General features: G+C 48.9%; 1 protein-coding gene across 1 annotated transcript in view; it reads left to right on the top strand.

The window, feature by feature from the left end:
• FNIP2 (folliculin interacting protein 2) overlaps positions 1-24,788 on the top strand; it is a gene marked incomplete at both ends in the record, with an annotated part of 79,107 nt that overhangs the window by 36,318 nt on the left and 18,001 nt on the right. Inside the window, 7 exons of the mRNA XM_079702388.1 lie at positions 810-939; positions 12,315-12,516; positions 12,813-12,901; positions 15,054-15,200; positions 15,319-15,488; positions 19,320-20,496; positions 21,300-21,456. Of these exons, the coding sequence (XP_079558514.1) occupies positions 810-939; positions 12,315-12,516; positions 12,813-12,901; positions 15,054-15,200; positions 15,319-15,488; positions 19,320-20,496; positions 21,300-21,456 (2,072 nt within the window). The remainder of the gene's footprint in view (positions 1-809; positions 940-12,314; positions 12,517-12,812; positions 12,902-15,053; positions 15,201-15,318; positions 15,489-19,319; positions 20,497-21,299; positions 21,457-24,788) is intronic.

Below are 24,788 nucleotides of genomic sequence, written 5' to 3'. Positions count from 1 at the left end.
ACCAAACAGAAGAAAGATTTTCTTTTAATGGGGGGCAGGAGGGGAGAGAAAATCTAAATGCTCTGCATACAGCTTTGACCATTGGAAACTTTTTAATAAATTCAGGCTTTGAACTCTCTCTAGAAATTTGTGTTCTAATGCGTTGTTTCTGCCATGCTTGCCGATCGAGACAGGCATCACTGTCCTTCGCGTAATCATGTGCTCGTTCTTCATATGGCAACGTTTCTGCAGGAGGCCTCAGAGAGGCTGAGGGCAGCCGAGTCATCCAAGCAGAACGCACGTCTAGGAGCAGATGTGCCTCCTGCAGAGCCGAGGGAGTCGTGAGGGGCGGGAGCGGGAAGTGCCGTGTATCTGGAGATGGCGGCGGGAGAGGGTGCTTTGCGGGGCAAGTACCCTTCTGCCTGGGTTTCACCTCAAAACACAGGGGGACCAAGCAGTCAAGGGGGGACACGTGCGCAAGTCGGCTCCATGTGCGGCACCGGCTCTCGGGCAGCAGTAGCAGTACTCCCGTGGACTCTTCGTTGTATCCGAAATCTGCAGGCTGTCCTCTGACTGGATGAGTAATGTTTGTTTACGTTTGGAACGTGGGGCTGGTGCCTGGTCACTGATGCCCTTGCCGTGTCGGCGACCCCTGTTCGTTTTAAAGGGTGTTTTCTTGGTTGTACCACAGCCTGAGAGCGGCTCCCCCTGCTGGCTGTGGCCGGTGGAACCTGAACAGTTAGGTCCCGGGGCTTGTATGGATATTTTTCACGTAGGTGCACGTGGGCTCCTGGAGCCCAGCTCTCGACTTCCCAATCTTCTTCCCGCAGCCTCCCTGAGCAGCCTTCTGATCACACCCTTCCCGTCGCCAAGCTCCTCCACGTCCTCCTCCAGCAGTTACCAGCGCCGCTGGCTTCGGAGCCAGACCACGAGCTTGGAAAACGGCATCATTCCCAGGAGGTGAGCTGGGTTCCCCTGGCTGTGCAGGGCACTGGGGCAGGCGGCCTGGCGATGCTGGCAGACACTGCACTCACTTGCTGTCAGCACAAACGGGCCGGAGTTTTCCGCTCGGCTTCAGCTCAGCCTGGAAGTTCACAGGTGAGAGGTTCTGGGAAAGACACTGGGACTACCTGGGTAGTTTTGGCATTGATTTAAAGTGAGTGTGTGCTCTCTTTGCACTGGGTCCCTTTCAGGTGTAGCCTCTGTAAGTTAGAAGGCTGGAATAAATCTTTCCTTGGCTTACGGTGACACCAGTGTGGTCTTTGAAAATATATGAGCTCAAGGATGGTTAATTTTTGGTGAAACAAATTCTTAAACAGTCAACAGTCTGATTATGAATAGAGACAGCATCGAGATATTCTCTGCCTTCGTTTCAGTTGGTTTTCAGATCTAAAGTTTAGTTATGTTGCAAAACGCAAGTTTTTAGCTTATGATGATGTTACATCAGTACCTTCCCACCTCTTCTTCCTACAACCCAAAAACTTAAAAGGGAATTAAGATAGGTTGTACCTATTAAAAACTCACATTACAGTTGGTTACCTTAGTAAGTGAGTAGAGGTCGGCACGTGTCAGCTCTGTGAAGGGGTAAAGAGTTGGCTGCCGGCCTGCACTTCAGGAGCTCACAGAGACGATGCTCACGTAAACAGTGGTGTGAAGGAGCTAGGTGCTAAATGCTCAGAGAGGCATGGGGGTGTGCGGCTCGGGGGAGGGACGCAGCCTCGCGGGAGGTCTTGGGGTTTGGGCAGCCTTCGTGAAGGGGGGGACCTGAAAGCACAGGCTGAGAAACGGGGGAGCCAAGGCGTGTGCAGGGCATCAGGCTACAGGCCCCCTTCTCCCAAAATTAACATCACGTGTTAGTTTTGTTTGTTTGTGTTTAAAGAAACATTATGTTCCAGGGCTTCAGGCATTTTCAGAATAATCTATAAAATGAATGTAAGGCTTTTCCATTAAAAATATTTTACGTACAAAATATAATAGAAATAATAGTGATATGTGACTATTATCACAAAGTTATAAATTACTAAAATGTTTTGGTGTAAAAATTTTATATAATCAATAGTAATACTTCACGCACTATCTTCCTTCATCATAAGGTTTTCCTGGCTCACTTTTCTGCACATTCATTTGTTTAGGTCATCAAAATGTGTACGTCAATTGACATAACTGAAAGCAGCATTAGTCACTCCTGGCAAATGCAAGCTGACAAATAATGTTTGATAACTTTTTTATTTGGGGAAAGCTCTTTGTGCACATTGCAGCTGTTACTGGAGCTTTATAGGTTATAACAACATTGAGATAAATTTGTAATAAACCTTAAAAATATAAATTTTGGGTTGTTTGGCCTGAGGTGATCCAGCACTGGAGGCTACAGGCTCTTTCTTGGGGCCAGTGGCGGACTCTGGGAGGGCTCACACCAAGGAGTACTTCCCAGAACTTTTGCTGCCAGGGTCCTTGTCTCCACAGTGAGCCACAGCCACCCCCCACCTCTGCAGGAGACCCCTCAACACTAGCCAGCCGTGCGGCTGACAGGGTCTCAGTGCTCTGGCCGGGTGTCAGGCCTGAGCCTCTGATGTGGGAGAGCTGAGTTCAGGACACTGGACCACCGGAGACCTCCCAGCTCCACATAATATCAATGGGTGAGAGCTCCCCCAGAGATCTCCATCTCAACGCTCAGACACAGCTCCACCCAACAGCAAGCAAGCTACAGTGCTAGACACCCTATGCCAAACAACTAGCAAGACAGGAACACAACCCCATCCATTAGCACAGAGGCTGCCTAAAATCATACTAAGTTCACAGACACCCCAAAACACACCACCGCATGTGGACCTGCCCACCAGAAACACAAGACCCAGCCTCATCCACCAGAACACAGGCACCAGTCCCCTCCACCAGGAAGCCTACACAACCCACTGAACCAAACTTACCCACTGGGGACAGACACCAAAAACTACAGAAACTACGAACCTGCAGCCTGCGTAAAGGAGACCCCAAACATAGTAAGTGAAGCAAAATGAGAAGACAGAGAAACACACAGCAGATGAAGGAGCAAGGCAAAAACCCACCAGACCTAACGAATGAAGAGGAAATAGGCAGTCTACGTGAAAAAGAATTCAGAGTAATGATAGTAAAGATGATCCAAAATCTTCGAAATAGAATGGAGAAAATGCAAGAAACGTTTAAGGACCTAGAAGAACTAAAGAGCAAACAAACACTGATGAACAACACAATAAATGAAATTAAAAATTCTCTAGAAGGAATCAATAGCAGAATAACTGAGGCAGAAGAACGGATAAGGGACCTGGAAGATAAAATAGTGGAAATAACTACTGCAGAGCAGAAAAAAGAATGAGAAGAATTGAGGACAGTCTCAAGAGACCTCTGCAACAACATTATAAACGCCCCAACATTCGAATTATAGGGATCCCAGAAGAAGAAGAGAAAAAGAAAGGGACTGAGAAAATATTTGAAGAGACTATAGTTGAAAACTTCCCTAATATGGGAAAGGAAATAGTCAATCAAGTCCAGGAAGCCCAGAGAGTCCCATACAGGATAAATCCAAGGAGAAACATGCCAAGACACATATTAAACTTTCAAAAATAAAGTACAAAGAAAAAAATATTGAAAACAGGGAAAAACAACAAATAATACTCAAGGGAATCCCCATAAGGTTAACGGCTGATCTTTCAGCAGAAACTCTGCAAGCCAGAAGGGAGTGGCAGCACATACTTAAAGTGATGAAAGGGAAAAACCTACAACCAAGATTGCTCTACCCAGCAAGGGTCTCATTCAGATTTGACGGAGAAAATAAAACCTTTACAGACAAGCAAAAGCTAAGAGAATTCAGCACCACCAAACCAGCTTTACAACAACTGCTAAAGGAACTTCTCTAGGCAGGAAACACAAGACAAGGAAAAGACCTACAATAACAAACCCAAAACAATTAAGAAAATGGTAATAGGAACATACATATCAATAACTACCTTAAATGTAAATGGATTAAATGCTCCAACCAAAACACTGTCTGAATAGATACAAAAACAAGACCTGTATACATACTGTCTACGTGAGACCCACTTCAGACTGAGGGATACATGCAGACTGAAAGTGAGGGGATGGAAAAAGATACTCCATGCAAATGGAAATCAGAAGAAAGCTGGAGTAGCAATTATCATATCAGACAAAATAGGCTTTAAAATAAAGACTACTAGAAGCAACAAAGAGGGACACTACAAAATGATCAAGGGATCAATCCAAGAAGAAGATATAGCAATTGTAAATATTTATGCGCCCAACATAGGAGCACCTCAGTACATAAGGCAAAGGCTAACAGCCATAAAAGGGGAAATCGACAATAACACAATCATAGTAGGGGAATTTATCACCCCAATTTCACCAATGGACAGATCATCCAAAATGAAAATGAGTAAGGAAACACAAGCTTTAAATGATACATTAAACAAGATGGGGACTTAATTGATATTTATAGGACATTCCATCCAAAAACAACAGAATACACTTTCTTCTCAAGTGCTTGTGGAACATTCTCCAGGATAGATCATATCCTGGGTCACAAATCAAGCCTTCATAAATTTAAGAAAATCGAAATCGTATCAAGCATCTTTTCCAACCACAACACTATGAGATTAGAAATCAATTACAGGGAAAAAACGTAAAAAACACAAACACATGGAGGCTAAACAATATGTTACTAAATAACCAAGCGATCACTGAAGAAATCAAAGAGGAAATCAAAAAATACCTAGAGACAAATGACAATGAAAACACGACAATCCAAAACCTATGGGATGCAGCAAAAGCAGTTCTAAGAAGGAAGTTTATAGCAATACAATCCTACCTCAAGAAACAAGAAAAATCTCAGATAAACAATCTAACATTACACCTAAAGCAATTAGAGAAAGAAGAACAAAAACCCCAAAGTTACCAGAAGGAAAGACGTCATAAAGATCAGATCAGAAATAAATGAAAAAGAAATGAAGGAAGCGATAGCAAAGATCAATAAAACTAAAAGCTGGTTCTTTGAGAAGATAAACAAAATTGATAAACCATTAGCCAGACTCATCAAGAACAAAGGAAAAAGACTCAAATCAACAGAACTAGAAATGAAATTAGAAATGAAAAAGGAGAAGTAACAACTGACACTGCAGAAATACGGAGGATCATGAGAGATTAATTACTACAAGCAACTATATGCCAATAAAATGGACAACCTGGAAGAAATGGACAAATTCTTAGAAAAGTACAACTTTCCAGGACTGAACCAGGAAGAAATAAAAAATATAAACAGACCAATCACAAGCACTGAAATTGAAACTGTGATTTAAAATCTTCCAATGGACAAAAGCCCAGGACCAGATGGCTTCACAGGTTAATTCTATCAAACATTTACAGAAGAGCTAACACCTATCCTTCTCAAACTCTTCCAAAATATAGCAGAGGGAGGAACACTCTCAAACTCATTCTATGAGGCCACCATCACTCTGATATGAAAACCAGACAAAGATGCTACTAAAAAAGAAAATTGCACACCAATATCACTGATGAACATAGATGCAAAAATCCTCCACAAAATACTAGCAAACAGAAGCCAACAGCACATTAAAAGGATCATACACCATGGTCAAGTGGTGTTTATCCCAGGAATGCAAGGATTCTTCAATATATGCAAGTCAGTCAATGTGATAAACCATATTAACAGATGGAAGGAGAAAAACCATATGATCATCTCAATAGATGCAGAAAAAGCTTTCGACAAAATTCAACACCCATTTATGATAAAACTCTCCAGAAAGTGGGCATAGAGGGAACTTACCTCAACATAATAAAGGCCATATATGACAAACCCACAGCCAACATCGTCCTCAATGGTGAAAAACTGAAACCATTTCCACTAAGATCAGGAACAAGGCAAGGTTGTCCACTCTCACCACTCTTATTCAACATAGTTTTGGAAGTTTTAGCCACAGCAATCAGAGAAGAAAAAGAAATAAAAGGAATCCAAATCAGAACAGAAGAAGTAAAACTGTCACTGTTTGCAGATGACATGATACTATACATAGAGAATCCTAAAGATGCTACCAGAAAACTACTAGAGCTAATCAATGAATTTGGTAAAGTTGCAGGATACAAAATTAATGCACAAAAATCTCTTGCATTCCTATATACTAATGATGAAAAATCTGAAAGAGAAATTAAGGAAACACTCCCATTTACCACAGCAACAAAGATAATAAAATACCTAGGAATAAACCTACCTAAGGAGACAAAAGACCTGTATGCAGAAAACTATAAGACACTGATGAAAGAAATTAAAGATGATACAAACAGATGGAGAGATATACGATGCTCTTGGATTGGGAAAATCAACATTGTGAAAATGACTCTACTACCCAAAGCAATCTACAGATTCAATGCAATCCCTGTCAAACTACCACTGGCATTTTTCACAGAACTAGAGCAAAAAATTTCACACTATGTGTGGAAAGACAAAAGACCCCGAAGAGCCAAAGCAATCTTGAGGAAGAAAAACGGAGCTGGAGGAATCAGACTCCCTGACTTCAGACAATACTACAAAGCTACAGTAATCAAGACAGTATGATACTGGCACAAAAACAGAAAGATAGATCAATGGCACAGGATAGAAAGTCCAGAGATAAACCCATGCACATATGGTCACCTTATCTTTGATAAAGGAGGCAAGAGTATACAATGGAGAAAAGACAGGCTCTTCAATAAGTGGTGCTGGCAAAAATGGACAGCTACATGTAAAATAATGAAATTAGAACACTCCCTAACACCGTACACAAAAACTCAATATGAATTAAAGACCTAAATGTAAGGCCAGACACTATAAAACTCTTAGAGAAAAACATAAGCAGAACGCTATATGACATAAATCACAGCAAGATCCTTTTTGACCCACCTCCTAGAGAAATGGAAATAAAAACAAAAATAAACAAATGGGACCTAATGAAACTTCAAAGCTTTTGCACAGCAAAGGAAACCATAAACAAGACCAAAAGACAACCCTCAGAATGGGAGAAAATATTTGCAAATGAAGCAACTGACAAAGGATTAATCTCCAAAATATACAAGCAGCTCATGCAGCTCAATATCAAAAAAACAAACAATCCAATCCAACAATGGGCAGAAGACCTAAACAGACATTTCTCCCAAGAAGATATACGGATTGCCACCAAACACTTGAAAGGATGCTCAACATCACTAATCATTAGAGAGATGTGAATCAAAACTACAATGAGGTATCACCTCACACAGGTCAGAATGGCCATCATCAAAAAGTCTACAAACAATAAATGCTGGAGTGGGTGTGGAGAAAAGTGAACACTCTTGCACTGCTGGTGGGAATGTAAATTGGTACAGCCACCATGGAGAACAGTAGGGAGGTTCCTTAAAAAACTACAAATAGAACTACCATATGACCCAGCAATCCCACTACTGGGCATATACCCGGAGAAAACTATAATTCAAAAAGAGTCATGTACCACAGTGTTCACTGCAGCTCTGTTTACAATAGCCAGGACATGGAAGCATCCTAAGTGTCCATCGACAGATGAATGGATAAAGAAGATGTGGCACATATATACAATGGAATATTACTCAGCCATAAAAAGAAACGAAATTGAGTTATTTGTCGCGAGGTGGATGGACCTAAGTCTGTCATACAGAGTGAAGTAAGTCAGAAAGAGAAAAACAAATACCGTATGCTAACACATATATGTGGAATCTTAAAAAAAAAAAAAAGTTATGAAGAACCTGGGGGCAGGCCAGGAATAAAGACGCAGACATAGACAGTGGACCTGGGGACACTGTGAGGGAAAAGAGCAATCTGGGACGAAGTGAGAGAGTGGCATGGACATATATACACTACCAGATGTAAAATAGATAGCTAGTGGGAAACAGCCACATAGCACAGGGAGATCAGCTCGGTGCGTTGTGATCACCTAGAGGGGTGGGATAGGGAGGGTGGGATAGGGAGGGTGGGAGGGAGACGCAAGAGGGAGGGGATATGGGGATATATGTATACATACAGCTGATTCACTTTGTTATACAGCAGCATTGTAAAGCAGTTAGACTGCAATAAAGATGTTAAAAAAAAAGAAAGAAAAACACATAAATTTCAGTACATCTGGATCAGACGATTCTTATGGAACAGTTTTGCTAAAGACTCAGTTCTTCACACACATCCATTTTGTGTAAGTCTGAATTGAATTTTAAATGTATCTTTGTACACGGTTATTTTAAGTTTCCCCTGCCATTTCCTGTGACTTATAGAGGTCTTACAAGAAACTGCAAGTGTCTTCGTGGGCTGCATATAATTCAGAATGCCTGTTTACGCATTGTGTCACTACGTCGTCAATTATACGGAAATTTAATTTTAAAATGAGCTTCATTCCTAATAATTTCTTCTTCTGAAGCTTCATATGACAGTTGTGGGTATTTTCTATCCAATGCAGCAATCTCTACATTCAATTTCTGTTTCTGTGCCTGTGGGTATTTGCTTTGCAATGTTGCTGCAGTTTTCAAAACGAGATGTTAACAAACTCTCTAAAGAATTCTAATAACTCCCTGATGTACTTTATTGCATTGTGCACTGTAGGCTCTTACTTTGTGATAGTTTACTGCCCTGGGGCTCAGGATGAAGAGCTAAGTGTTGTGCAGACTCCACAGGGCTGGTTCTGATGACGGACAGACAGGCTGCCTCCCCCTTGGTCCGGGCCTTGCGCCAGCCCTTCCCCCCCTCCCATGGCCGTGCCCTCTGCCGCTGCCGCCCATCTGGGCCCAGGTCCCAGCCTCGGGGCCTTGTGGCACCGCCTTGGTTCTGGGCTCCTGGGTGTGTGCCAGACCCCAGGCCAGCCACCCAGCTTCCAAACCCCCCCACCCGCCGTGCGCTCGGCTGCCTGGCGTCTGCCCTGCCCACGCCCATGCGTCATCACCCCATCAGACTTCACTTACAGAGCGCAAGTTAAAGGTGACACGGTTAAGAATCAAGGTAGCACCCGGAGAATGTCACCGCGAGCCTGGGCCCTCCTGAGAACAGCCCCTCAAGGCGGGGGGCGCAGGCTGTGAGCCGTTGGTCCTAGACTCGCCCTTGCCTGACGCCCAGGATGGAAGAGGCGCGGGCGCTCAGCTTCGGTCACTGTGCCCGCGAAGACCCTTTGATTACCGGGGTGGCCGCCCGTCTCTCCCATGTGGCAGGTGTGTGGGAGGGGATTAGTTTCTGACGCGGGGCCGGAGAACACTGGGTACCAGGGATGCGATTGCCTCCGGCTTTGAGAGGAAGTCACAGCACTCAGAGACCTGGTTCCTGAGGGAGTGCAGGGTGACCAGGGAGTATCTTCACAGTTTTACGGTTGGTTGCTCGCTTACCCCCGTGCCACGTGGGGAGCTTCGGCGACCAGCGGGTGGGGAGCGTCGTCCGGGGGCAGTTTACCCGCTGGCGCAGAGGTGCTGTCCATGGAGGAGAGAAGCTGCGGATTCCCCCCTTAGTGCAGATGGTGAAACCCTAAAGAAGCAGGTATGACATCCCAGAAGGGCTTTGGCCCGGAATTGTAAAATGAATAACCAGAAAGAGTCTCTGATGAGATGTTCCTTGACCTGCAGAAATGGCGATTTCATATGTTCCAACATAACCCATAGATTCCGCCTACATTCAGAGCTGACGTAACCAGTCAGACTGGGCAGTCCTGAAGCCAATTACAGGTCACTGAGATGTATTTAAACAGTCACAGTATTTGCTTTATTTAGGATCTTGAAGTATTTACAGTGTATGTAAATGCTCATTCATGTGTCAACAAAATTCTATTTAAAAAATCCAGTGTGTAGCATGGTCTTCCCTTGACTTGAAGGCCTGTCAGCTGGTGTGATTGCTCCCAGCCCATCCCCCCAGTGGATGGATCAGACGTGGCGCCAGAGCCCCTGGTCATTCCCAGTGTCCGAGCAACGAGCCAGGGCTAGCAGACAGACTCCCTGGGCTGTGACTCTGGCGCGGTCACTGAAAAGCTTTCTGTTCTGAAGCAAGTTGGTCAGTCACTCTGCCCCAGTTTTCACCTTTGCAGAATGGTCTGTGTATCTTACCTGTTGCCTTGAGGGTAAAGCTAGGCTGAAGTATTTGTGTGCATACTTAAATTTTTTAAGACATTCTGAAACATGCTTTCATTGTAGATTGATCTTAAAAGTATATTTACAAACACCGCATGACCTGATTTATTCCAGTTTGTATGGTTGATCCAAGATGACAGATTGAATGAAGCTCAGTTGCTTTAGAATTCAGCAGAGAGACATAGGGAAGCGAGTAAGAGCCACGCATGCTATTAAAGCTGTGGGTGGGGCTTCCCTGGTGGCGCAGTGGTTGAGAGTCCGCCTGCCGATGCAGGGGACACGGGTTCGTGCCCCGCTCCGGGAAGATCCCACATGCCGCGGAGTGGCTGGACCCGTGAGCCATGGCCGCTGAGCCTGCGCGTCCAGAGCCTGTGCTCCGCAACGGGAGAGGCCACAACAGTGAGAGGCCCACGTACCGCAAAAAAAAAAAAAAAAAGCTGCGGGTGTTTTTCAGAAATTCAGCAGACGGCCCCGTCTTCTGTGCTAGGTGCAGTTGGTGACTGTTTCTAGGGTGGAGCTGAAGCTGACACACATCTGCAGAGGGCTCAGTGGTCACTGCAATCTGATTATTAAGGACCACATTGGCCAAAGATGAGTGGACTGATGTAGTCATTTTACTTTTGCAAAAGGGGGGAAATAGGAGATAACGAAGAAGAAAGTGTTGTAAGAAAGAATTGGTGTAACATAAGCTCAGAATTTCCTCTACAGAATAGGAGTAAACTGGTGCAGAAAAACAAAGTTACAGGGCGAGTACTCTGGAAAAGAAGAGGGAGCATTGTTTGAAATTAAGTAACATGGTAAGAGCGTCTCGAGAATTTCTTTCTGATGAGCAGATGATTAGGATCTAGGGATTTCTTGGAGAAAGCCTGGTTTATTTTAGTGGGCAGCATTTACAAGAGCATCTGGAAACCATGTCCTTCCTCCGCCATGTCTGTCGGTGAGGACTTTTACTGATTTACCAGCCACACCCAAGTCTCCCGGATCTTGCTTCAAGTCGAGCAAAACAATGACATATCCCTCTGAGGTTAGAGCAAGATGTCTTCTCCTTTCCTTTAAAAATAAGATAGCTTTCCTGACCATCAAACTTCTGATGTGTGTATGTTTTTAAGATGTGGGTATGTTGGAAATCACGGGAACATTACAGGCTGTGAGCAGAGCGCTACAGAACAAGTTAAAGAAGGAGGCTGGCTGCCTCAAGCCCCGTGAGCAGACGTGACCGTTCGGGTGTAGTTTGTAGTAAAGGGGGTGCTGTCCCAAGCTTGGTGACAGATAAGGCTGAATGGTGAAGCCCGTGAGAAAGAGAAGGCTCCCTGCACGCCTACCATGTGCCAGGCTAGGCGCTTTCATTTGCAGTGTGATGTCCTTTGCTTTGTTGTCTTTGTAGAAAAAAACAAACTAATTCAAAAACTTTTTTTCACTCTTGCCGTTAGCAGCTATGTGGTCACATGCTGGTTTTTCAGACTAGTTAAAGTAGAGATATGGATTGGCCGTATTTGTGAGGCTTACCCCTTACGACAAATTGAATACATATTCAGAGTCTATTGGCTTCTCTTATCCTAGAAGCAGAGTCTCTGCAAAGAATCTTAAGTTGGCCGAGGATCTGACTGTAGCAAAAGAGATGTGGGTCTTTCTGCTCGGGGGATTTCCCAGAGAGTATCCCCAGTCGCATGGCTTAATCTCAGCATTTATAGGAGTAACTTCATCTAACGGTTTTAATAACCTTGGGAAAGTAAGCCTCAGCTACTAGTAAAGGTCCAAACGTGATGCCCGGGTCACACAGAATACCACAGAGGACCATCTCTCCTCAGATGTTCTTATCCATCGGTATCTAGCAGCCAAAGCAAAGGGCCTGTGTTTTGAGCCAATGGATGCTTCACACCCATTCCTAAATGCGGCCAGTCTGATGTAACACAGTCCAAGGGAAAAGGACTAAGAGTCTAACAAGAGGACGTTTGAAATTACTTTCAGTTCTCACTTAAGTTTCCTTTTGTGTTAGGCTAACACTGAGTGTCAAGCGGAGGTTTTCATTTTCACGACGGAGTCTGATGCAGGAGGATGACCTGGCGGTAGACACACTCTGAGTTAGGACCGCATGCCCGGATCGGCCGCCAGGGTGTCGCCCTGGCTTTACGGTTCGTCCTCGGTGTGGTTCACTGATGCAGGGTGACTCCTGAAACCCCTTCTCCTTCCAGGTCAACGGATGAGACGTTCAGCTTGGCTGAAGAAACCTGCAGTTCCAACCCGGCCATAGCTCGGAGGAAGAAGATCGCCATAAGCCTCATCTTTTCCCTGTGCGAGAAGGAGGAAGCCCAGAGGAACTTCCAGGACTTCTTTTTTTCTCATTTCCCCCTGTTTGAGTCTCACATGAACAGGCTGAAGAGTGCAATTGAAAAGGTACTGAGAATGCAGTCCATTGTCACATGGGGCTGTAAGGGTTGAGGGGGTCTCTGTACCGGATCGCTTTCCCAGGGCATGTAGATTGGCTGCAGCAGTGGTAGAAAGTTCCCTAGGCACACTGATGTCAGGTACCGGATCCTGATTGCTTTGGGAAAGGGAATTACTGCCCCCGACGACCTCGGTCGTGACTAGCTTGAGTGTGGGCTCTAACATCGTCTCTTATTAATAAAGCCCAGTAGATGGTTACGAAGGAATTTCTCCACGTAATGTGGCTTGTTCTCTTTCCACCGAAGGCCATGATCTCCTGCCGGAAGATAGCGGAGTCAAGTCTCCGCGTCCAGTTTTATGTCAGCCGTCTGATGGAGGCTCTGGGGGAGTTCAGGTAAACTGGCAAGGTTTGGCAAACCCGACGGGAAATTGGCGAGCAGCGGTAGCAGCGGCCGTGGATCTCGGGATGCGTGGAGATCACAACTCGGGAATGTTGGGGGCTGGCAGTTATTAGTCATTTTAGCAGCTCCTTCCTTTGAAGCTAAGGCCCAGTGGAGCACAAAGTTTAAGCCACCAGCACTGAGTAATCCTCACGACTGCCAGATAGAAAGTCCCTGATGTGACGGAATGGAGAAAACTAATATTCATACATCTCGTGTCATCTCCCAAAAGCCCTAAGAGTAAGCACTCTTAGCCCATTTTACAGATGTGGAAACTGGAGGTTGAGATGCTTGTGCACAGCATAAGTGGGGAGAGTATGCACGCCAGGGAGGTTACACTCCAGTTGGCCATGACAGCCCTGTGTACACCCGGTGTCTCCCCGTGGGTGTCCTGGTCAGGACATTAAATTGTATGGTCACCCTAGCGTGTCCTCACTGTCAGTTCCTAACTGTTGACCTTTGTACCCTGGAGACTGGTTTTCTGGAGGCCTTGCCCCTCGTGTCTGGGCTGTACCTGGGATCCACGGTCACCATGCTGAGCGGGGCTGTTGCAGTGCTTCTTAGGGCCAGTTTCTGGGTGCGGGATGGAATCACACGTCAGAGCTGTCACGAACTAATTAAGAGTCCAACCGTTCCTCTCTAGCCCAGGGATAAAAATATTTACGATTCTTAGAATGTTAGAACGTTTTTGTGACGCTTAAGGTAGAGGCTGGTGAACTCTAATGCTGCTTGGAGCAAAATCCCCACCCAGCCTTAGCTGAACCCTGGGTTATGTGTAAAGTACTCAAGTAACACGTTAGTCCTTATCTGGGGATCATTCAGACCCAAGTCGCACATTTGAGAAATAGTGTGAAGTTGTGTGTTTCGATGGCAGTATGGTGACTAGCGAACCTTCTATGGTTTGTGTGGGCAGCGCCGGGTGGGCTGTGGTCAGGCTCAAAGCTGGCTTGTGCTGGAGGGTCTGGACACTCATTTAATAGAAGGTCCGGAATCTGAAGGGACAGGACCTGAGGCCTCACTGTGGATAGACGGGTCTCATCCTTACCTCAGTGACCTGCCGCTCCAGAAACAGCGACAGGATCACATGTTAGCGTTTGGAAACCTTGGTGTCAGTAAGCGAAGCCCAGGTCCACGTAGCTGTCACTTGTCACTGCTGGCTGCTCAGCAGGTGCTCTGCCTTGTGCCAGGGCAGGATCCTGTGTGTCCCGGCTCTTTGATGCACACGGCCGGAAACTCAGGCCAGAATATGCCTCGTGTACCCCCATCCGGGAAGAGGGGGTGTCTCCTAGACGCAGAGGTGCCCGTGGACATCCGAGGCCCGTCGGTGCGCTCCCTGGAAGGACCGCCACGAGGCACGTGGCCTGGGGCAGAGTCCCCGGCACCAGGCACTCTCATCCGGACCTTGTCATTCAGTGCGTGTGTGTCTCCTGCAAGGAACTCCTTTACACCTCCAGTTTCCTAAGCCGTTAAGTGACACGGCCAGACTCATCACTTGCCCTAACAGCTTACAGTTCTAAGAATTTGATTCCATTAGCCCATGTAACAATCTAGTATACAATATGGTGAAGAAGAGCCATTTATTTGTGTTCTTTTTTCATCTAAAGTCAATAGGGTGCTTTGGTTCAAAGAATGAAAGCACTAACCAGAAATTGGGAGACTTGAGTTCCCTCTGGTCACATTTTCAGTCTAGCATGTTCACTCTTTCTTCCTTTATTTTTTTCCTATGAAAATTGGCATAAATTCTGACACGAGGCATCGTGCAAATAAGTTTTTTTAAGGACGACTATTTTATATCAGTGGTTAGTATACCTTTCCTGTAAAGGGTCTCTACCCCACGGCTGCTCAGCTTTGCTGTTGTGCAAATGCAGCAACAGATAATAGGGAGATGATCGAGCATGGCTGTGTGCCAATAAAACTTTATTTATTAAAAAAAGGTCAGATTTGGCCTGTGCATCGTGTCCTAGTTTACCGACCCCTGTTTTATATTCTGCTTTGGATGCCTTAGGGGCTACCTAGATCCAGACGACTGTTTTCCTCTGGATTCCTTTACACAAAGATCATCCACCGTGACATCTGTGACAATTCCGTCTACCTTCTCTTCTGTAGAGGGACCATCTGGAGCTTGTACTCCGTCCCGAGGATAGCCGAGCCCGTGTGGCTGGCCATGATGTCCAGCACCTTGGAGAAGACGCAGCTGTGCCAGCGCTTCCTCAAGGAATTTACACTCCTGATAGAGCAGATCAACAAGAACCAGTAAGCGGCGGCACTCTGGAGCCCTGAATGCCAGTTCCGAGGCTGGTGTACGCGCTGTCGGTGACGTGCCTCTTCCTGCATTGACTCACCCCGTTGTGTTTTCTCCCGTTTCTCCAAGGTTTTTTGCTGCCTTGCTGACCGCAGTCTTAACCTACCACCTGGCCTGGGTGCCCACCGTCATGCCCGTTGACCACCCTCCCATCAAAGCCTTCTCCGAGAAACGCACCTCTCAGATGGTCAACACGCTGGCCAAGACACACCCATACAATCCTCTCTGGGCGCAGCTGGGTCAGTACCGTTCAGAGACCGTGTGGGACAGAATAGGAAAAATGGGAGCCTCTTCCGTTGCTATTCGCCATCCAGCCCGGCGTTTCCCAGTTGTCACTGGGCTGCAGGGAACGGGGGACTGGCCCACAGATTCTACCTGTAAAGCAGCCCCCGTCCTCCGCTCCCCCTGCCAGAGCCTCATTCTGCTCTTTAAAGCCACATAGGTCCGCGGCTGCTCCTCCAGTGGGGCTCCTTAACTTTGGCACTGTTGACATTTGGGCCAGAAAATTCTTTGTTGGGTAGGGGGGAAGAGGACTGCCCCGTGCCTGGTCGGATGTTTAGCAGCACCAGTGGCCTCTGTTCACCAGCTGCCGGTGAAAACCCCTCTTCCAAAGTTGTGATGATGAAAAGTGTCTCCAGACGATGCTCAGTGTCCCCAGCGGGACAGGAGAGCCCCTCGCTGAGGACCACCGCCCTAGAGGGTGGGCCGGATAGGAAGAAAGTCGGACAAAAAAGAGAGTAACACATGGTAGGATGTTGCCGCCTTTTCAGTTTGAGCTGAGGTCAGAGCCCTTGCCTTTCTCTCCGTTGCCCCCTTAGCTGCTTCCTCCAAGCTTTGTGCTCAGGCCTGGCGCAGGGGCCTGACGTGCTGCGTGGCTGCTCGTGGAGTGTGCGCTTGCGAGCCCAGGGCTCGGGGATAGGAGAGGCGCGCTCCAGGGCCTGTCACTCGGCCGAGTCTGCAGTGACCCATCAGGCCTGCACAGCCACTGTGTCCCAGGCCACGTCCCTCTGCAGGACCCAGGGCCCGGGTGACACGCAGCTCAGCCTTGGGGAGCCTGCTGCCCGGTGGAGGAGAAGGGCCGTGTTCAGAACGCCCCGATCACTCCTTTGCTGGGGTGAGCAGAAGCCCGCGAGGGACACAGTGCAGTGCAGAGGGTGACGACGTGCTCAGACGGCTGGACCAGATCCCAGCCTCCTGGGCAAGTGCCCTAACCCTCTGTGCCTCCGCTTCTCCATCTGTGAGATGGGTGCCGACGGCTCATGGCTGCCGTGGGAGTTCCACTGCTTGTACGTGAAGCCCCCTGTTACCGACACTGCTGTTGCAGGTGTTGATAACGGGGGGAGGCACCAGGAGGGGGGGTGTGGGGGGAGGGGGCCTTCAAGGAAGACACACTTGAGGAATCGGTAGAAGGCAGCATTTTCCAGAAAATAACGGCAGACCGGGGAAGAGCCCGGCAACCTCAGGAAACAGCGTGTTGTAATAGTGAAAGCTGCCACCGTGCGCCAAGCACTGTCCTGGGTGCTTTCTGCACGTGTTAATTACTTAGACTCTCATTCTGGCCCTGGTACTGCATCCTCACTGTATCACAGATAATAAAGCTGTCTTTCCCTCTGCCCGGGGTCATGAGATATGGGAGGTAATGTGGTTAAAAAAAAGCCACAGACCCTAACATTTATCATCTCAGCCATTTCTAAGTGTGCAGTTCAGAGCGTTAGGTCTGTTCACGTCATTGTGCAAGCTCTTCTTCATTTTGTAAAATCATCCCCGCGCAAAACAAAGGCATCCACTCTAAAATTAGTAGCTTCATCAGTCCTGGACTGAAAAAGTTGCCTTCAAGGTCAAGGTCCAGTAAGTCTGTTATCTTAGTGATGCGTTGTTCTGCGGAGTTGGGCTCTGAAGTAGCAGCACTGTTTCCATACACAGCTGTCCACTTCATACAGGTTAAACTGTTGTCAATGGTGTTTTAATAGCCTTCTTTGTTTTTACTTTTTCCCATTTATGACTTAGTTATTATAATGCACAACACCAAAAGTTAAATGCATTGCTAAAAACTGTCATTCTGAGTGGACTTTCCAAAGTGTTTTTTTTTTTTTTTGCCAGATTTTGGGTATGTAGATCTTGTCTTCTTTATTAACACTGGGGCTGATTTAACAAGAGTGTCTCATGAATTCCTGATGTGGCCGTGACACCCCGCAGCCATGGGCAGCTGTGATCACGGGAAGGAACAGTAACACGCTCTTAGTCAAGAAAGTTTACTCAAACAGAAGTGCTTGTGCTGACATCAGACTACAGTTCTGAGTTGTTTTTCTGAAATCTTGCATGGTTTCTCACTCAGTTGCAAAAGCCTCAGAGATAACGTTCTACTAAGCCTTCACCTAGCCCTTTTTTTTTAAAATTTATTTTTGGCTGTGTTGAGTCTTCGTTTCTGTGCGAGGGCTTTCTCTAGTTGTGGCAAGCGGGGGCCACTCTTCATCACAGTGCGCGGGCCTCTCACTGTCGCGGCCTCTTTTGTTGTGGAGCACAGGCTCCAGACGCGCAGGCTCAGTAGTTGTGGCTCACGGGCCTAGTTGCTCCGCGTCATGTGGGATCTTCCCGGACCGGGGCTCGAACCTGTGTCCCCTGCACTGGCAGGCAGATTCTCAACCACTGTGCCACCAGGGAAGCCCCACCTAGTCCTTTTATAGAGAGGATTGTGTGATATCACTTCTGTCCTGCCCTTTACCTGTTCTCAGGAGGCTTACCCTGGAAACCTTCTCTGGGGGGGGGTGGGCACCTCTGATGCGTGCTGTCCCTTTTCCGTCAGTCTTAAACCTTAACAGTGTGATTAGTCTTATCTAACAGATGCCTCTCCTCCTCCCGCCAGATGGAGTCCGACTTCCTGAGTTCTTATTTATAGCTGGTAACTATGCATCTCCTCTCCTTTATTTGGGATCTTTTCACATTTTGATTTATTCCAACATTCTGATTATTCCTGCAATGCTTTCTGACTTAGGGTTGCTTATACAGATATGTAAATGAGATCAATCCATGTAAAACACTCAGCACTGTGCTTGCAGTCAGTAAGTGTTGGCTTTTTGTTGTAATTGTCAATAATATTATCAAAATATGGAAGGTGCGACTTACCAAGTGTAATCGTCAGGTTTTATTACATGCAATAATTTTAATAGGCACTGGACAGACACTTGTGATGAGGAGCCTGCACTGATGGTTCGTTGACAGGTTTGCCTTTCTTCTTCCACCTTTGAGCCAAATGTTCGTGCTTCATTAGCCAGCTTTTAATCAATGTGTCAGGATATAAGTTATGGGACATTTTTCTCCAGTAGAACTTTCATGTGAAGTAATAGAAAAAAAATGAGATTCATTATTCATGAGCAAGTGATTTTCTTCTTGTTAATCAAACTGATTCTTCTTGGTGCCTGTGTGTATTGAGCAGACCATTTCATTAACCGTTTTGAATTGATTCACTTGCACTTTCTGTTCAGAGATCCCGGAATTTCACCCCAGGGCCTATTGTCCTGGAATTCTTCAAGAAGATCTCATCATTCTAGTTTCCAAGATAAATTATTTGGTTTGGTCACGTATTCAGGGCTCTGGCTTTAGCCTTACCTTGGGGAGGTGGGATCAGCCAGCCCACTGAGCTGCCTGGAAAGGCCCAGCAAGCACCTCGAGGGATTGTGTACACAGCACTGCACCCTCTGTGCACTGGCACCGCACTGCCCCCAGTATACACCCACACTGCACCCAGTATACGCCAGCACTGCACTCTCTGTGCACTGCACCCTCTGCACTGGCACTGCACTGCCCCCAGTATACACCAGCACTGCACTGTCAGCGCACTGCACCTGAGCACCCAGAACAGGGCTGATCCTGGCAGGCCTTCCAGGCAGGCTTTACGTTGCAGAGGAAAACTGAAAGATGGTCCTTCTAGGAATTACCTTTGTGCCTCAGTCAGGCGTGTGAAGAAGCGATGCTGGCCTGGGAGTAAGTCATCTGTATCTCTCCTGTTCGGGCTGACATACCCTTGACACGCTCCCCCAGATGACTTGTCTTTCTGTCCACTTTGCCTCTAGGCGACCTTTACGGGGCCATCGGCTCGCCGGTGCGACTGACGCGCACGGTGGTGCTCGGGAAGCAGAAGGACCTGGTGCAGCGCATACTGTACGTGCTGACCTACTTCCTGCGGTGCTCAGAGCTGCAGGAGAACCAGCTGACGTGGAGCGGGACCTGGGGGCCAGACGAGCAGGCGCTGCCCGGGGGCAGCATCACCACGGCCCTGGAGAGGGGCGAGGTGGAGGAGTCCGAGTACGTGGTGGTCACGGTGCGGAGCGAGCCCGCCCTCCTGCCACCCAGCCTGCCCACGACGGCGGCCGAGGGTCTGGCCGGGGCCCCGCCGCACGCTGACACCGGAGACCTCTGTCCCCACCTCGCCGGACGAGGAGGCGGGGGACCGGAGCAGAGCCTCGCAGCCCGCAGCACCCGGAGACCTCGGGGCGCGTCGTGTGGGGACGAGGAGAGTACGGAGGAGGCGCCCCGCGGCGGCTCCGCGAGACTCCCCAGCGGCGCAGGTGCGTGCGCGGGGCCGGCCGGCGGGGAGGAGTCGGGAGGGGAGATGCCCAAGAAGCTGCCCGACCGCTCGGTGGCCAGGCCGTGCCCTGAGGGGCGTCCCTGGGGCAGGCCACCCTGGGAGAAGGTCACCTTCCACATCGGGAGCTCCGTGTCTCCGGACTCGGACTTTGAAAGTCGCACCAAAGCGATGGAGGAGCGGCTGCGGGCCTGCAGGTGTGCGGAGTCAGCGCGCCGACCCCCGGCCGGGCCCGACGCGGCCCGGGAGGCCTGGGAGGCCCAGGACTGGAGGGCTCCGAGGTGCTCCTGGGCCCCCGAGGCATCTGCGGGGGCCCGCGGCGTCAGGACCGGGGCCGCCAAGGAGGCTGCGGAGACGCCCGGCGCACCTGCCACCCGGGGCGCACCTGTCGACCCCGGGCGTGTGACAGGGAAGCCATGGGGTCGGGGCAAGGAGGACGCGGACAGGCCTGCGCGGAGCGGGTGCGCGGCCGCCATGCCGCACGAGGACGCCGGTTTCAGGCGGGAAGGAGGCCTCCCCAGGAACGAGAGCTCGGACAGCGCCCTCGGCGACAGTGACGACGACGCGTGTGCGCCGGCCTCGCCGGACCCGGGTCCCGGCAGTGACGGTGACAGTGAGCATGACCGGCCCGAAGGGTCGCCGGAGGTGGAGTTGCCGCTGCCCAGGTACGGCCGGCGGGGGAGCGGCGGGCCGGGCCCGGGAGATGCTGTGCGTCCAGCCGGCACCCACCGGCACCGCTGCTGTGGGCTGCCACAGGGCAGCGTTATTCTCTCCAAGCATTAGTGTCCCCAGACCGGCCGGCCCTTCCTCAGCCCAGCTCTGAGCCAGGAGCTGGTGGCAGCTTTGCAGCTCTGGGGACACTGGGGGACGCTAAGGGGCGCGGGGGTGGTGGGGAGCAGGGGTGTCATCTTCCGTCGTCCCCGCGGCAGATCTGTGGCCGCGGACACCCAGCCTGGGAGGTGGTGGGTGACACCCTGCGGGTCTCTCCTGCCTGCCGGTCAGAGCAGCCTGATGCGGTCAGGAAAAGCCCCTCTTCCTGAGGCTCCGTCAGTTGATGTTTGGTCTGTAGAGCAGTAATTAGAGATGCCTGCTGTCCTGGCTGCACTCTGAGCAGGTGTGCTGCGTTCCTCAAGCCAGACTTCGCCAAAATCCCCTCACCACGCTCACGGACTTTCCCTTTCTTCTCCCCACACAGTGGCTGCAGGATGCTCTGTGTGAGGTACAGGCCCAGATTCGCAGCCAGCCACCAGAATACTCATCTTTTCCTGCTCTTCCCTTTTGGGAAAACTCCTTTTTCCCTTCACCTCCCTTCCTTTTCCTGCACCAGTGACCCACTTCCTGGAGGACTTGTGATACGAACCACCCCGAATCTGTTTTTGTCACCTGTGTCACTGGGGCTTTGTTCCAGCTGCAGTGCAAAAAGGGAGCGCGTTTTCGCTGTGGGTTCTGACGGCCAGTATCATCTTAGGTCTCAGAGCATCAGCAGCCCGAACGTGAGAAACTTCGGCCGCTCCCTTCTGGCGGGTTACTGCCCCACGTACATGCCAGACCTGGTGCTTCACGGGACCAGCAGTGATGAGAAGCTGAAGCAGTGCCTGGCAGCCGACCTGGTCCATACAGTCCAGGTGAGCGATGCCAGCCGGTCGCCTCGGGCTGCCGACCGGGGCGGGGGGCAGCCAGGAGTGCGCTTGGCCACGGGTGCGATCAAGGGATTGTCACTGGAGCTGCAGGCAGGGTTGCAGGCACCAGCGAGGCTGGTGAGCCACCGGGGATTAGCGACAGCTGAAGGCTGTGAGCACACTGGGCGGGCAGCAGTGGGGGAGGAAGGGGGGCTGCCTGGCTGCAGGGGCACGGCAGGGGCGGGGACCTCACCTCGCTCTCCTCCAGCGTCTGAGCTCTCACGGTGCCCCCCGTTGGCTGAGCCCAGCCAGAAGCCACAGAGCAAGGTCGTAGCTGATGCAGACGCGGTCCCAGGGCTCACAGAGGTCACCTCCCGGGCCACCCGAGCAAAGGGTGGATCTGGGGGCGGGTGGGTGGAGCAGACAGAACAGTCAGCACAGATGGTGACGATTGTGTGCCTTCATGGGGAGGACCAGAAAGATGTCACATATGGTTTGCCTTTTAGCCGCTCCTTGCAAGATCCTAAAAGTAATTTATTTTAACTGATTTGTCATTAAGTTCGCTTTGATGGCTGCATGAGAATGACTGTATAGAGATTAACAAGTCTTCCTGCAAGATTGCCTTGTGGCTGCTGCTGAGCGCTTCTCCGCTCTCTGCAGCGTGACAGGAACTGAGCGGCGATGGAAATGGTGTCGATCTGACAGGCCTGTTTTCAGTTGAGCTGCTCTCGGACAGATGTGCAAAAATAGCTGTTTTGCATTGGAAACATGCTGTATCTTGGGCAATAGGGAAAGTCCTCATCGCATTAGGAAAATTGTAACTTGGCTAGTACCTTCCTCCTCGCCCAACAAATCCTTTTGGAGAGGTGGACAGGAGGCAGTGCGTGTTGCCTTTGACCTTGAGCTTCTCCTCTGTGAAGTCCATCAGGCACAGGCCAAGCGGGCTGGAGGTGTTGCTGTGAAATGGGAAGAAAAGCCCGTGGTGAAGCAGATGCACTCACCCGCCTGAACGGGGAGGGAGGGAGATGGGGAGAGGACGTCCTGAGGCTGGGGGCCCGCCCGGTGTGGGCGTTGGTACCACGATCCTGACCCGCCCTGCTTTGTGCTTGGCCACCACCCTCCCCAGGCTGGCCCTGGAAGGAAGCAGTGCCATTAATATTCTATCTTCATAGCTATCACGAGCACTGTGTCCTTGCCTGTCACCTCAGAAGCCCGCACATCGGTGACCTCGGAGAAAGGAGATGCCTTCCTTCGACGACGCTTTTTCGGGGTCGGCTGAACCACGCGTGGAGGCTTAGTGGTTCTAGAGCCGTGCATATGTTTAGTGCCCGCCCCACTGTGGACACGCATCTATCGACTGATAGCGTGTCTTGCCCTTACTATCTGCAAAACCATACACGACACTTTTTATGTCTTCCATAGGCTGACAAGTTCAGAGGTCTGTGTATTAGGTTTTCATGGTGACCATCTAGCTCTATAGTTCTTATATTTAAGAAAACAAAGTCATGTTTCCTCTGTTTGTACTCTTAAAGACTTGTCATCTCTCATTTTCTCTTCCTTGCAGAAGTAGTGTTTTCACACTGCAGCTGTTCTCACCTCTGTAGACTATGCAGTCAGCCTGAGAGATGGAAAGTTGCTGACCATAAAAGCCTGTATTGTGTCAGATTGTGGGAACACACCCCGTGCAGCCGGCCTGGGTGTTAAGAGGAAACTGTGAAGGGGCATAAACTATGTTCAGAAGTGTACTGCATCCAGGATGTGTCCGATTAGCATTAGCGGAGTTCTCATGTCTCTTTGGCATGTTCATCTTAATGGATTTGGCTTTTGAAGTAAGCGTTCCATTTAAACTGCTTCTCAGACTGGGGCCCTGCTCTGTGGCAGAGTTTAAATAAAAATTGCCGTTGATGAATATTTGTGGAAAAGTAAATTATGAGGTTTGGGGGGGGCGTTATATTGAATTTACTGCCCCTAAAGCCTAGTAATTATTTAAATTCTTGAGTGTGTTACCAGAGGAAGACGCAAAGGCCCAAGAACAAGGACATGAACAGAGTTAGGGCTGAAATAACAGCTTGCTGAGGAAGAGGGGCTCGGGATACATTGCTTTACTGTAATTTGCTTTCGAAAACCTGTTTTTCGGACGTTAATAATTTCTAGTGTTCATGCCAGACTTCATCCAGCTTTGAGATTCATCATTGTTTTTAGAGAAGGATTTTTAGTCACTGTTTAAAAGCAGTTGATTTACATTATTGATCTGTTCTCTAGGCCTGTGCACAATTGGATTGTAAGATCTGTCTTACGTAAATGCGTACTTTTGCAGCCTTGGTGGACCAGCTTGCGGAGATTCTTCTCTCACTGAGGCATTGCATCTGGAGCTTCCAATACTAAGAATTTCTTTTTGTGCATTTCCTTATCCTAGTCTCTTATGAAGGAAAGATGTATCAACCTTATTTCAGTCATTTTGATCTTTATTACTGGCTTCCACGTGGTAAGATTCTGATGGTCTTTAAATATTTAAACACATGTTCTTGTTTAATCCACAGACTACCTCTGTTCCGTCACTGGAACTGTGTCTTTGCCTTCTAACATATAGATTATACAGCTGCCTTCAATTAGGCTGAAGTCATATTTAGTTTCATTCTTTTGCTGCCGCATCTAAACGCGAATTCTTCCTTCTGTTTTCCTTTTGGCTTTAAATGGTGAGGTAGGAGAGAGGGTGAGAGAGCCAGCTTCACTCTGCACCTGTGACTCTCAAGGAGCTTCTTCTCTCTTCTTCTTTTCTCATGTGTCTTGTCCGCCTGTGGGTACTGCTGATGGGGGCCGGGGCAGGTATTAAGTTACGGGGCAGTGGAGGTGGTGGAGGAGACCGACTTGACACTGATGCTTTGGTGTTACCACTTGTTCGCTGGTCGTCAGGTAAGTCCATTGGCTTCGCTAAGCCTCAGAAAAATGTATTTAGAGGAACAGATTAAACGTAACCCAGCAGTTAAGAGTTTGGCTTCTAAAGGCAGACAAACCTGAGATTGACCCGTGGTTCACCCCTCATGGCTTCGTGGCCTGGCACAGGATTCTTTAATCGTCTAAGCATCAGTTTCATTTTCTAGAAAATGACGGCAGTTAGAGGTCTGCTTGAAGACCGTGAGATGATGCACATCCATTGTTGAACACAGCGTCCGGCACATTACTGAACGCCCGACAGACGGTAGCTGTTACAATGACACCCGTGCACGCGCTTTGTAAATGAGTTTCCCAAGATGCTCCTGCTGGGGGTGGTGGAACAGAAGCGGGACCCATTCATTCAACGCTGACGGCAGCTGCTTTCCCTCCGCTGGTGGCTTCAC

The sequence above is a fragment of the Hyperoodon ampullatus genome (genome assembly GCF_949752795.1).
Source record: "Hyperoodon ampullatus genome assembly, chromosome: 1".
NCBI classification, from domain to species: domain Eukaryota; kingdom Metazoa; phylum Chordata; class Mammalia; order Artiodactyla; family Ziphiidae; genus Hyperoodon; species Hyperoodon ampullatus.
Note: the sequence above shows the minus strand (reverse complement) of the source record. Positions and strands in the feature narration are given on the sequence as shown.